Source organism: Pongo abelii, chromosome 19 (assembly GCF_028885655.2).
Source record: "Pongo abelii isolate AG06213 chromosome 19, NHGRI_mPonAbe1-v2.0_pri, whole genome shotgun sequence".
Classification (NCBI taxonomy): domain Eukaryota; kingdom Metazoa; phylum Chordata; class Mammalia; order Primates; family Hominidae; genus Pongo; species Pongo abelii.
In genome coordinates this window covers 90,190,444-90,203,406 of record NC_072004.2, presented here as the reverse complement: position 1 = coordinate 90,203,406, position 12,963 = coordinate 90,190,444, and the positions used below count along the sequence as shown (strand labels likewise).

General features: G+C 53.0%; 2 protein-coding genes across 14 annotated transcripts in view; one reads left to right on the top strand and one right to left on the bottom strand.

The window, feature by feature from the left end:
• TMEM104 (transmembrane protein 104) overlaps positions 1-5,966 on the bottom strand; it is a 62,799-nt gene extending 56,833 nt beyond the window's left edge. Inside the window, exons 1-2 of one of the 3 annotated variants that reach the window (XM_024234153.3) lie at positions 5,837-5,966; positions 4,990-5,101 (exon numbers count right to left, since the gene is read on the bottom strand). In XM_024234153.3, the coding sequence (XP_024089921.1) occupies positions 4,990-5,034 (45 nt within the window). In that variant the 5' untranslated portion in view covers positions 5,035-5,101; positions 5,837-5,966. 3 annotated transcript variants of the gene reach the window in all.
• A 29-nt stretch (positions 5,967-5,995) lies between these two features.
• Positions 5,996-11,853, top strand: NAT9 (N-acetyltransferase 9 (putative)). Of its 11 annotated transcripts, none has more exons than XM_054535733.2 (7): positions 5,996-6,147; positions 6,635-6,795; positions 8,722-8,831; positions 9,367-9,510; positions 10,130-10,189; positions 10,350-10,444; positions 10,546-11,853. In XM_054535733.2, the coding sequence occupies exons 2-7, from the start codon at positions 6,704-6,706 to the stop codon at positions 10,678-10,680; spliced, it is 636 nt and encodes a 211-aa protein (XP_054391708.2). In that variant the 5' UTR covers positions 5,996-6,147; positions 6,635-6,703; the 3' UTR covers positions 10,681-11,853. The 11 variants fall into 11 exon arrangements, with proteins under 11 accessions (XP_054391708.2, XP_024091356.3, XP_024091365.3 ...); XM_024235588.3 differs by having other exon boundaries at positions 5,997-6,147; positions 6,632-6,795; positions 8,719-8,831; XM_024235597.3 differs by having other exon boundaries at positions 5,997-6,147; positions 6,632-6,795; positions 8,719-8,831; positions 10,427-10,444; positions 10,546-10,679.
• The last annotated feature ends 1,110 nt before the right edge of the window (positions 11,854-12,963 follow it).

The following is a 12,963-nucleotide window of genomic DNA, read 5'->3' as shown; positions in this document are numbered from 1 at the left end:
AACAGACAACAAGAAAATAACTACAGGCCGGGTGTGGTGGCTCACGCCTATAATCCTAGCACTTTGAGAGGCTGAGGTGGGTGTATTGCCTGAGCTGAGGAGTTCGAGACTAGCCTGGGCAACATAGTAAAACTCCATCTCTACTAAAATACAAAAAATTAGCCGGGCATGATGGTGCACGCCTGTAATCGCAGCTACTCGGGAGGCTGAGGCATGAGAATCACTTGAACCCGGGAGGCAGAGGTTGCAGTGAGCCGAGATCATGCCACTGCACTCCAGCCTGGGAAGAAAACAACTACGGTTACAGCTTGAGAGAGGCATTATGAAGCAAACAATCAGGGCACTGTGAGAAGACACAGTGGGAAAGCATTGGAAACAGTGGATACCCCAGGAAGGGAGCTGGAGGATGAGAAGGTGCTGCCCAGGCAATTGATGAGGGAGAGACTTCCCAGTCCAGGGGCCTACAGTGGGAAAGAGGCAGGTAGGCTTGAGGAACTTTCAGAAGGCCTGTGTGGCTGAAGCACAGCAAGCCAGGCAGGGGTGGGGCTGGAGGAGGCTGCAGTCAGACTGCGGAAGAGCCCTTTTGGCACAGGGGGTTGGATGTTTTGGAGCATTTTAAGCAGGGGACTAACAGAACAGACCCCAGTGGACAACCTAACATCTGCCCTCCCTGCAGCTCTGTTCTCTGCTTATCGCTTCTGTAAGCAGTAATACTTATGAAGGGAAAAAAACCTTATTTCTTTATGGAGAATGATGTTCCCATAATGGAAGTAAAGAGAAAGCAAAGAGGCATAAGAAAGTGATAGTTCTAGGCTAGGTATGGTGGTAGCTCATGCCTGTGATCCCAGCACTTCTGAGGTGGGAGGATGGCTTGAGTCCAGCAGTTTGAGACCAGCCTAGGCAATGTAGCAAGACTCTATCTCTACAAAAAAATAAAAATATTAGCCGGGGACGGTGGCAAGTGCCTGTCCCAGCTACTTGGAAGACTGAGATGGGAAAATCGCCTGAGCCCAGGAAGTCAAGGCTGCAGTGAGCTGTAATTGCTCACTGGGTGACACAGTGAGACCCTGTCTTAAGAAAAAAAAAGAAAGTAATGGTTCTTAGGCAAAAGTTTTATGGGGAAACTAAACAGTGTAAGAGGCATTTGTAAATTCAGGGATGCTTGAAGGTCTTGGGATGTAAAAGTCAAAGGTCACTTGTGGATCAGGGTTTCTCAGCTTGGGCACTATGGAAATTTGGGGGCCAGGTCTTTTTTCATGACGGGGACCTGTCCTGTGCATTGTAGGATGTTTAGTGGCATCCCTGGCCTTTGCCCACTAGGTGCCAGTAACAACCTCTCTCCAACCAGTACTGTCCTGACAATCAAAAATGTCTCTAGACACTGCCTACTGTCCTCTGGGGGGCAGGATCACCGCTAGTTGACAACCACTGCTGTAGAGAGAGGTATAATGAAATAAGCATGCTCCCAAAAGAAACTTAGGAACCTTTAAGAACTTTACAAAGAAATGAATGAAGAGAGAAACTATTGGCAGTTGGGAGCAGAAATGGGTAATTGCAGTTGTCTTGCTTTGTTGCAATTTTTTCAGTTCCAAAGCAAGCCCTGTGTGTTTAGTGGGGGCTCAGGGAATCCTGCAGGGTAATGTAGGACTTCTCTGCCTTCTGAGGACTGTGGCACTCCGGGCGAGCATTCAATCCTCTTTACCTTCTGTAAAGGTAATCAGTGAGGGCCAATCACAGGGAGCAGACAGAGGCAGGAAGCAAATCTGGGCTGAGCCACAGGTTGGGTCAGGAGGGGTTGTGGGGAAGGAAGAGAAAGGAGACGTTCTCTTCTGCTGGTCGTGGGACAGTTCTGTGGGCCAGACTCCTGGGAAGCAGTGGCAGAAAGCTGAGAAATAGGCTCTACTGCAGTCTTGATAATGAAGACCAATGCATGCATTCTAAACTGAGTTACCTCCGATTCTCACCTCTTCCTGTGTAGCTGCACTGGAGGAGGCACAGGCACTGCTCCCTGAGATGGCTGGCCTGCTCTCCTATGTCCTAGAGAGCTCAGTGCAGCATCCCACGTGCCTCATCTCCACCCAGCAGCCTCACTCATGACCTGCATGGGGCAGACGTCACCAGTATCTTTCAACAGCTTCCCCTCTGACAATTGTCAAAGGAAACAGAAGGCAGCAAAGATGCGGAAGCAATGACTAGGATTTCAGGGTGTGAAACGAGCCTCTCTCCTTCGAAAGCAACCGCAACAATCTTCAGCAGGAACCAGCAGGCAGAGGCACCCTCAGTGGCTGACCCTTCTGTCGGGCGTGACCTACAGCATCCTGTATTTTGATCACACAACAACCACTTCAGTTCTGCGTCACTCCTGGTCCTCATAAATGGGGAAACAGACATGCCTATCCTGAGATCCCTTAAGGGGACATGTACCTCTCTGAATCATGTTCCTGTGTTCAGCACTATCCTTGAGAGGGTGTGACATCTGAGCCACCTAGGAGGCTCATCTGCTTGTTACAAATATTTTAGGCAGAATAATTCAAGCTAAAGTGAACGTCCTTGGAACTCCTGAAGGGGAAAAGAACTCAAAATGAATGGGGTAATAAAGAGCTAAGGAGAGGCTATGTCTTGTAAATGACCATGGGCTGAAGCACATGTATGAATTACCTGCCCCGTGTCTTGGTTTCCCAAGGCAGCCAGAGCAGAGTTCTGCCCACACTGTCTTGAGCTGGAGCCTGCAGGGGAAGTCAGAGCAGCCAGCATCAGCAGCGAGTTAGTTCCACAGCTTATCTGGGTTCAGTGACAACAAACTCTTCTGGTCTTACAGAGGACCAAGAATTGTTCCAGGACGGGGAAGTTAAGGAACCCTTAGGAAGAAGGTGTCTTCTCCCCTCAGAACACTGACCACTACACCTCCTGTTTGATGTCACATCATCCCCACCCCACCCCACCCCATCTCCTCCCTACATCTCTCTACATCACCAGTAGGATAAAAGAACACAAGCACTTGTTTATGGCCAATGCCCAGAGCTGGCCCTCTGGGCAACAAAGAGCCTGAACGAAATAAAACACATAGGAGATGGAGAACAAAAGCGGGCAGAGCGCACTGAAGCTTGCAGGCCTAACTACCTCATTTCCTGTGGGCACAAGCTGACATGTGAAAGGATCCCTTAAACAACTGGAGATACAAGAAATGGGGACATATCAAAGTGTTTTCCTTACAAAACTTAGTTACAGGGATGACTCATCTCCTTATCTCTAAATTTACAGATATTGTAAGAAAAAGCAGGAGCCGTGGTGACTTTTATATTAATAGACAGCATGGAGATTTCATCGCTGACAGCAGGAAGCTAGGAGCTGTTACATAATTCCACAAATGAGAGGGACACTATTTATTCCATTCCAGGGTTCATGAAAGACTTCCCCTGAGAGGCCGGGCGCAGTGGCTCACGGCTGTAATCCCAGCACTTTGGGAGGCTGAGGCGGGCGGATCACCTGAGGTCAGGAGTTCGAGACCAGCATGACCAACATGGTGAAACCCTGTCTCTACTAAATACAAAAAATTAGCCGGGCGGGGTGGTGCATGCCTGTAGTCCCAGCTACTTGGGAGGCTGGGGCAGGCGAATTGCTTGAACCCAGGAGGCAGAGGTTGCAGTGAGCCGAGATTGCACCATTGTACTCCAGCCTGGGCAACAAGAGTGAAACTCTGTCTCAAAAAAAAAAAAAAAAATACTTCCCCTGAGAAATTACACAGGTGATGGGTGAAGAAGCCTCCTTTATTGCCACACATGAATGGCACAGGCCCAATAGGAAGACTCTGGAATCAGGAAGGCTTTCTTCCGGCTGTGAAGGAAATGTCTTGGAGACACTTCCTTGTCCATCACACCACAATGCTAGTCTGTGAAGCTAGCAGAAACAGACCAGGGATCCCCAGGCTAGGAAGCTATGTACAAGACAGGGCAGCTGTTGAAGGCAGGTCAAGTTCTAGAAAACTCTTGCTACTTAGGGCAGTGCTGCTTTTGCCTGGGAGAGTTGGTAGCAACCTGAGTCAACCACCTGATTATTCCAACCCTCTGGCTGCTTATCCAGGCAAGAGGGCCCTGTGATGTAACAACTATGACCAATCATACGTTACATAGAGAAGATAAATTGAGTGTGTGTTGGGGGCAGCCAGAGGTAATACAGACCTAAGACAGTGAGAATCAATCATTCTAATTGTTCTAATTGTAGAGTCCACCAAACTGTAATTAGAAGTCTCTGTATGCTTTCGCTGCTTCTTATGCCATCCAAGACTATAAAAGTTGTGCAATTTAAAATTCAGTAAAGACCAAAGAGGTTTCCAACTGCTGAGATGAGCAAAACCCAGAGTCAACAGCTGTCAATCACTGTTCATCTGAAGGGCAGCACTGCAGGCAAGTGTGGTAGCCTGGAGATGAACATTATTCTTTATTTTTGAGACGGAGTTTCGCTCTTTTTGCCCAGGCTGGAGTGCAATGGCTTGATCTCAGCTCACTGCAACGTCCGCCTCCCGGGTTCAAGCGATTCTCCTGCCTCAGCCTCCCGAGTAGCTGGGATTACAGGCACGTGCCACCACGCCCAGCTAATTTTGTATTTTTAGTAGAGACAGGATTTTACCACGTTGGCCAGGCTGGTCTTGAACTCCTGACCTCAGGTGATCTGCCCGCCTTGGCCTCCCAAAGTGCTGGGATTACAGGCGTGAGCCACCGTGCCCAGCCCGGGATTAACATTATAAACAGCATGGCGATTTTGTCTGGCTTGACCACTCTGACAAACACCGTAAAAAGAGAATAAATCTGACTTACATTCTGAGCCAGCACAGCAGCACTGTAGCTGCTGCCCCATGGGACTCCCCCATCCTGCTTTCACTATGGTCTGCTCAAGCAGCAACACTCACTAGTCCCATCCCCAGGAAGCAATGTGCTTTTCTAGAAGCCAGGAACACTTAAGTGAGCAAAAGGTTCTATAAGTCACACTCACGTAGGAAGAGTAGAGTTCCCCGGTCTCTGTAATTTCACCCGCCATTTCCAAAAGTGAGGAAGGGCTGGCAGCAGAGGTTCCTTAGGTGCAAGGGCGGCGGCTGCTGCAGCTCCTTAAAACAAAAGAGCAGGCTTCACCTATCTGATGGACTGAGACAGGGGTGGGAGGAGGCTTGCAGACTTCCCCTGCCACCTCTGGTTTTTTTTATCACAGACACTTAGGGCCTCAGTATCTGTCACAAGACTCACCCCCGAGGGAGGGGTCACCCTGGATGACAGAAATCTGGACGGTTTCTTCTAACTTTTCCCTTGCTGTGCAGGGCACTGCTCTGTGCCCAGCACGGATGTTTTCAATGCTGCTCGGGGTGCAAGTGATTTAAGGGGCCTCTAAAACCACTAAGTCTCACCCACCACAAGAGCCCCCTTTCCACGCTCTGGGGTGGTTATCCTCGTTTAGTTCCAGGAACCAGGAGCTCACTACCACACAGGGGAGCCCAAGGAACTGTCTGCCGCCTCTGCCTAGGGCAGGGAGCTGGGGGCTTTCCTACATTGCCCTTCCAACCCCACTCCTGGCCCTAAGGCCTCCTTTTTTTAATGGGGCCTCCACTCCGTGGCCCCACCTACTCTCTTAGGGTTCCCCACCCTCAAAGCTCCCTCTTTTCTCAAGAGCCCCACTCCCAGCCTCTCCCTCTCTCCCTCTCTCCCCCTCCTGGAGGAGTCCCGAGTCTAGTGCCGCCCCGCCCCGCCCCAACCTATCCCGACCCGTCCCGTCCTCTCCCGCCCGTCCCGACCCGACCCGACCCGACCCGACCCGACCCGACCCGATCCGATCCGACCCGACCCAACACCTGCAGCACAGCCAGTTCCCAAGCCGCCGCCTCCCGCCGGTCCGCTGCTGCCGGCGCCAGCTGTCCAGCACCAGCGTCCGCAGCGCGCATGCGCCGGCCCCACAGCCCACCTTCTTCGCGCGAGCTGATTGGGCACCTCGCGGGGGCGGGACCGGGATTGGGGCCTGGCGGCTGCCGTCAGCATGGCGGAAGTGGGCGGGGCGCACTCTCACGCGCATGCGGGAGGGGCAGCAGCCGGCCGGGCCTGGGAACGTGGCTGGTTGGAGGAGGTGGATTACCGTTTCTGCGGTGGACGATTTCGTCGGTGGTAGGTGCGTGTGAGCTTGGCAGTACCCGGGTCCGCGTGGTTGGAGGGTCGAAGAGAGTGGTCTAGAACGCCATTCAAATGGGAGGGCCTAAGACTAAGCCCGCCTTGCCCTGAAGTGGTCGGGGGCGGGGAGGAGGGAGTGGCCAGAGCCCCGTGGGGTGGTCGCCGGGGTGAGAGGTTGGAAGCAGGTTCAAGGCAGGGCTGAAAGTTGATTCTGGGTTGGAATCCCTGAACTGGGGCAAGTCATGGGAGTTCTGGGGATACTTTGGTACTTGGTACTTGGTGCTTGGGTTTGAGGAATCGAAGTTCTGGGGAGTGGACGGAAGGAACCGGCACAAACGGAGCCCAGGCTTGGCCTCTTGGAGTGGGAGTCAAGGATTGTTTAATTATCCTTAACCAGCCCGGTTCTCTTTCTTGCAAGAATTCTGGAGTCTGTATTCTCTCAAGTGTCTAGAAGGAAAGAATGACGGAAGTCAACTTAACCCCAGCAGGAAAACTGGAGCTCCCACCCAAAGTTGGAGGAAATTCAGGGTCCTGAAGTCTTTGCTCTCCCTGTCTGCATGCGGGCTGCTACCATGAGGTTGAATCAGAACACCTTGCTGCTGGGGAAGAAGGTGGTCCTTGTACCCTACACCTCGGAGCATGTGCCCAGGTATCTTTCCCGCTTGACATGGGGTGCGTATGAGCACCCAGAGCTGTGTAAGGTACAGCCCCAGTCTCAGGGCTGTTTCCCCTAAGAAGAAACATTGGTTGTGAGAAATAATTATGTATGGGGGGTGGAAAAAGGCTGGGTGCCGTGGCTCACGCCTGTAATTTCAGGACTTTGGGAGGCTGTGGCAGGAGGATTGCTTGAGCCCAGGAGTTTGAGACCAGCTTGGGTAACGTAGCACGACCTCGTCTCTACAAAAAAATACAAAAATTAGCCAGGCATGGTGGTGCACAGCTGTAGTCCCAGCTACTAAGGAGGCTGAGGTAGGAGGATTGCCTGAGCTCAGGAGATGAAGACTGTGGTGAGCTGTGATTGTACCACTGTACTCCAGCCTGGGTGACAAGCAAGAACCTGTCTCAAAAAAAAAAAAAAAAAAAGGCCGGGTGCGGTGGCTTACGCCTGTAATCCCAGCACTTTGGGAGGCTGAGGCAGGTGGAACATGAGGTCAGAAGTTCGAGACCAGCCTGGCCAACATGATGAAACGCCATCTCTACTAAAAACACAAAAAATTAGCCGGGCTTGGTGCCAGGCACCTGTAATCCCAGCTACTCGGAAGGCTGAGGCAGGAGAATCACTTGAACCAGGGAGGTGGAGGTTGCGGTGAGCCGAGATCACACCACTGTACTCCAGCCTGGGCAACAGAGCGAGACTCTGTCTCAAAAAAAAAAATAAATAAATAAAGGCTGGGCGCAGTGGCTCACACCTGTAATCCCAGCACTTTGGGTGGCCGAGGCAGGCGGATCATGAGGTCAGGAGATCGAAACCATCCTGGCTAACACGGTGAAACCCCGTCTCTACTAAAAATACAAAAAAATTAGCCGGATGTGGTGGCGGGCGCCTGTAGTCTCAGCTACTCGGGAGGCTGAGGCAGGAGAATGGCGTGAACCCAGGAGGCGGAGCTTACGGTGAGCTGAGATCGCGCCACTGCACTCCAGCCTGGGTGACAGAGCGAGACTCTCTCAAAAAAAAAAAAAAAAAAAAAAAGAGAGAGACCAGCCTGACCAACGTGGAGAGACCCCGTCTCTAATAAAAATACAAAAAAATTAGCTGGGCATGGTGGCACATGCCTGTAATTCCAGCCTGGGCAACAAGAGTGAAACTCTGTCTCAAAAAAAAAAAAAGAAAAAGAAAAACAAATAGAAGCTGGGGACTGTGACTTCCTTGGGAGGAGCTGCCCATCCTCTTCCCTTTCATTCTCTCAGCTTTCTTTTTGGCCTTTCAGCAAGGAATTGCTTTATGTAAACTAAACGTGTGAGAAAAAGAAATTGTCTTCTCACCTAATTGTAAATTAGTGATGTTTCCCTGGTGCCAGTGAATATGTTCAGTTCTTGGAGACTTAATGTTAGCTTGTCCTTAGCATTGTCTGAGCTGCTGAGTTGTGATATCTCCCATTCGAAAGGCTAGGACTGGGTCATGATGGGATTCCTGTGGGGGCAGTTGGCACATGTCTGGTAGATTGGGATAGTGGTGCTGTAGATGGGTATTCTCTACTTGTAGTTTTCCGTTTGAGGGTTCCTGGTGCCCTAACTTTGTGGGATCTGTCCAGCCGCCTTTGTTGAGGTCGGCTTGCCATATACATCCCCTTCCGGAATTTGAAGAATGTTTGGTTTCGGACTGCTCCTCCGCACTGACCCAATACAGGATAGGAAGTTGGACAGATAGAACTGACTCCTGCTGTTCTTGTGTAAGACTAGCTTGCTTCTGGGTCTTGTGCCTGTGGCCCCAGCCTTAGGAGCAACTATAAGCCTTTGGGTCTCCTTTGAGCCCTATGTTAGCCGTGTTGGGTTCTGGACCTTGACATTATAAGCTGTCAGACATATGCCTCTGAATGAGTCCTCCATGTCTAAGGCCACCCCTCTGTCCCAGCAGGTACCACGAGTGGATGAAATCAGAGGAGCTGCAGCGTTTGACAGCCTCAGAGCCGCTGACCCTGGAGCAGGAGTATGCCATGCAGCGCAGCTGGCGGGAAGATGCAGACAGTGAGGAGTGCCCCCCACTCCCCCTAGCCCTGGTACTGGGAGGGCTGACTCCACAGTCAGTCTCCAGGTTCCTTCCCTTTCCCAGCCCTGGCCACAGAAACTTTGTGAAAAGCCTGGAAGGTGCTGGAACTCCTGTATTCTCATGGCCCTGAAGCCAGTCCCTGTGGCTGACCCTTCTGTCCTCTTCCCCACCCATTGCATCGGGCTTGGAAGGATTTGGAGAAAGTAGAGCATTTGGGGCTCTGGCTGTAAATTGAGGCCCTGCCCCTCACATCCCTCACCACAGCCTAGTGTGGTGACTGTCCTCCTCTGTGTTCCCTGCTCAATGAGAATTTGGTTGCTGGTTGGAGAAGCTTTTTCTGTATGAGGCAGATTTGGAGTTTTGTAATGAGCTGAAGGAAGCTCTGGGACCCCCTCTTCTCCTGGCAGACTCAGAGATGCTGGTATTCTGCAGTGCTCTGGCTTGGGTAGGAGTACCATCCTCTCTTTTCTCCTCTGGGGAGTGTGTGTGATAGCCCTGTCACCTCCTCCTCAGAGTGTACCTTCATTGTGCTGGATGCCGAGAAGTGGCAGGCCCAGCCAGGCGCCACCGAAGAGAGCTGCATGGTGGGAGATGTGAACCTCTTCCTCACGGATCTAGAAGACCCCACCTTGGGGGAGATCGAGGTCATGATTGCAGGTTTGTTTCACCTAGCCCTGCCTTCCCCCGACTCCTGGCTCTCAGATCTGCTGACTGAGCCTGCCGAGGCCGCATAGGGTGGGCACTCACAGGGTTCACTGGGAGGCTCCATGTGGTGAGCCCAGGGCCTGGCTGGGCAGCCTGCTCACCTAGCCCCCTCAGCCTGGTGGTACACCCCCAGGCTCATCACTTTACTCCTTATGCTTAGGTGTGAACTTAACCCTTGGTTTGGGGTAGATTCAAGGATGGTTAGTCCCATACTTGGGCTGGGCTGGGGACCCTCAGAAAAAAGTCTTCTCTGGAGCATGTTGTCATATTACAGGAGGAGGCCCTCCTGTTTCTGCTCCTTCTTGGTCCTCAGTTTCCCCCAAGTGACTACTGACTATCCCCATGAGGCAGCATACTGACTCCATGAGGTAAAGGGGTCAGCTTTGAAGTCAGGTTGCTGGGTTGCAAGCTGTGAGGCCGTTCACACTTCTCTGTGCCTGTTTCCTCGTCTGCAGAATGGTAATGATAGTAGCAACTTCAGTTGTTGAGAATTAAATGAGATGGTGTCTGTCAAGTGCCCACACTGGAGCCTGGCACATGGCGTCAGTACCGCTCCTGTTGTCTCTCCTAGAGCCCAGCTGCAGGGGTAAGGGCCTTGGCACTGAGGCCGTTCTCGCGATGCTGTCTTACGGTAAGAAAGTGTAAGCAGACAATGCGGGAAGTGGCCAGGCCCCGGGTGAACCTTGTTCAGGTCTGAGGGTTGGGGGCAGGTGAAGGTTCCTCCTCTGCAGCTTGGGACAGGAGGGGTGGGGGTAGGCGCCTCCTTACTTGCCCCGTCTCATCTCTGCGAGGAGTGACCACGCTAGGTCTGACCAAGTTTGAGGCTAAAATTGGGCAAGGAAATGAACCAAGCATCCGGATGTTCCAGAAACTTCACTTTGAGCAGGTAAGGATGTCCTTGGGCAGAGTGGGGCCTAGACCTGGGTGGTGGGCCTGGTGGTGTTAATACTGTAACTTAGCAGGCTTTGTTCTCTCTGGCTCACGTAGGTGGCTGTGAGCAGTGTTTTTCAGGAGGTGACCCTCAGACTGACAGTGAGTGAGTCCGAGCATCAGTGGCTTTTGGAGCAGACCAGCCACGTGGAAGAGAAGCCTTACAGAGATAGGTCGGCAGAGCCCCGCTGATGGCTGGGCCTTGTGGGCAACCACTCTGTGTGAGCAGGGTGTTGGGCTCACACACTCCAAAGACCAGAGCCCTGCACTGGGAGAGTGCTCCTGGCCCAGCCCCAGGCTGGGAATCACCTTTTGAGGCCCTTCAGACTGTGATGGGGCTTGCTGTGGCCTCCCTCCAGCTAGTGGTGTGGCTGAGCAGACGCCAGGGCCAGTTCCCTTCTCCCCTCCTAGCCAAACCCAGACCCAGACTCTAGGAAACTGGAACGGAGGGCAGGGATCCATGGGAGATGTCGGGATGAAGGTGGGAGCTGGAGGTGCAGGGGGACCTGGAGCATGGATGGGAGTGGACAGGCCTTTCTCCTTAGAGGCCAGAGGTGCTGCCCTGGCTGGGAGTGAAGCTCCAGGCCCTACCAGCTTTCCTGGTTTTCCCGTTTGGTTTGTGTGAAGAGCTACCAGGAGCCCCAGCCTCACAGTGTCCACTCAAGGGCAGCTTGGTCCTCTTGTCCTGCAGAAGCAGGCTGGTGTGACCCTGGGAACTTGACCCAGGAACAATAGGTGGTCCAGAGTGATTGTAGCCTGGCCCCTCAACCTAGTGTCCGTCCTCCTTTCTCCTGGAGCCAGTCTTGAGTTTAAAGGCATTAGTGTTAGATACAGCTCCTTGAGGCTGGAGAACACCCCTCTGTTGAGGAAGCTCAGGGGGCACTGAGGAAGCAGAGGCCCCTTGGGGATGCCCTTCTGAAGAGAGCGTCAGGCCATCAGCTCTGTCCCTCTGGTGCTCCCACTTCTGTTCCTCACCCTCCATCTCTGGGAGCAGCTGCACCTGACTGGCCACGTGGGGGCAGCGGAGGCACAGGCTTAGGGTGGCCGGGCTACCTGGCACCCTGTGGCTTACAAAGTAGAGCTGGCCCAGTTTCCCTCCACCTGAGGGGAGCATTCTGACTCCTAACAGTCTTCCTTGCCCTGCCATCATCTGGGGTGGCTGGCTGTCAAGAAAGGCCGGGCATGCTTTCAAAACACAGCCACAGGAGGCTTGTAGGGCATTTTCCAGGTGGGGAAACAGTCTTAGATAAGGTGACTTGCCTAAGGCCTCCCAGCCCCCTTGATCTTGGAGTCTCATAGCAGACTGCATGTGAACAACTGAAACTGAAAACATGCCTCAGTATAAAACGAACATTATAAAACGAACGCGTTGCTTGCTGTGGCTCCCTTCGTACCATGTGTACCTCAGCAATGGGAGTTCCCTCCGGGCCACCCATTCCTTCCACCAGTCTTCAGGCTAATGAAGAGTCAAAGGTCCCCCAGGGCTTCCCCACCCAGCAGGTGAGATAGGGAGGGGCCTCTCCACAACCCCTGTCTAGGGGAATCTGTCAGGGGCCAAAGGGTAGAAGCAAGGGTGGGGTGGGGGCAGGTCAGCTGAGCAGGGCGCTGCTGTGGTAAGGGTTTTGGATGATTCCTCTGACAAGGAGCAGGAGATGGCCAGATAGTGACTGGCCTGGTGGACACTGTCCACTCCCTGATTCCAGATCTACCTGCTTTACTCATTCCCCTCAGCCCAGGAGCCTATTTTCTGAGAGGTGTCCCTTTGGGTTGGGTGGAGACTAGCCTGGGGGCACCTTCCTTCTGAGCACCTGCGCGGATCCTCCCGGCCCTGCAGCCTAGCTCTTGCAGGCCACCTTCCTGGACCTCCAGATCAGGCTTCAGGTGCCAAAGGTATCAGGGACCTGGGTCTTTTGTTGGGGGCAGGGCATTTTGCCCTTGAAAAGTCCCTTCCACCCCACCTAGCCACACAGCATGTCCCAGGGCTCAGTGGACCGGTTTGTTTTCCGCTGGCACTGGACACTTGCCCTCCAATCAGGTCACAATGGCCAGATAAGATAGAGGATCTGGCACCAGCCTAGCCTGCCCCTGGGAATTCTGCACCCCACTGGCTATAGGCAGAAAGAGTAAAGCCAAGTCCTCACATTCCAAACCCAGCTCCATCCTGGGACAGACACACTTTCCACGCTCCTGGAATTAGAGGAACCTCCCAGAGTCCTCTGAGAACGTTAGTCTGAGCTCCCACTTCCCCTTGTAAATGTCCCCATTAGACAAAGGATCCCCAGCCCACAATCGGTGCTTGCAGCCCGGCACACAGGCATGCTGACCACACCAAGCTGAATACCCGGCTGGGTGCATGCATCCTCCTTCCTACAGGACTTCTGCAGCTAGGCCCTCTAGCTAAAGCTACCCAGGCTTGGGGTCACAGGGAGCCCTAGATGGCCCTCCCTCCAGTGTACCCCACCCTCCCAGCCAAAG

Bases quoted from the DNA above. Each gene is read 5' to 3' on its own strand.
- NAT9 (XM_024235588.3), top strand. From the start codon at position 6,704: ATGCGGGCTGCTACCATGAGGTTGAATCAGAACACCTTGCTGCTGGGG. The intron at 6,796-8,718 runs GTATCTTTCCCG...CCTCTGTCCCAG, and splicing joins ACCTCGGAGCATGTGCCCAG to CAGGTACCACGAGTGGATGA. The intron at 8,832-9,366 runs GTGAGGAGTGCC...CCTCCTCCTCAG, and splicing joins CTGGCGGGAAGATGCAGACA to AGTGTACCTTCATTGTGCTG.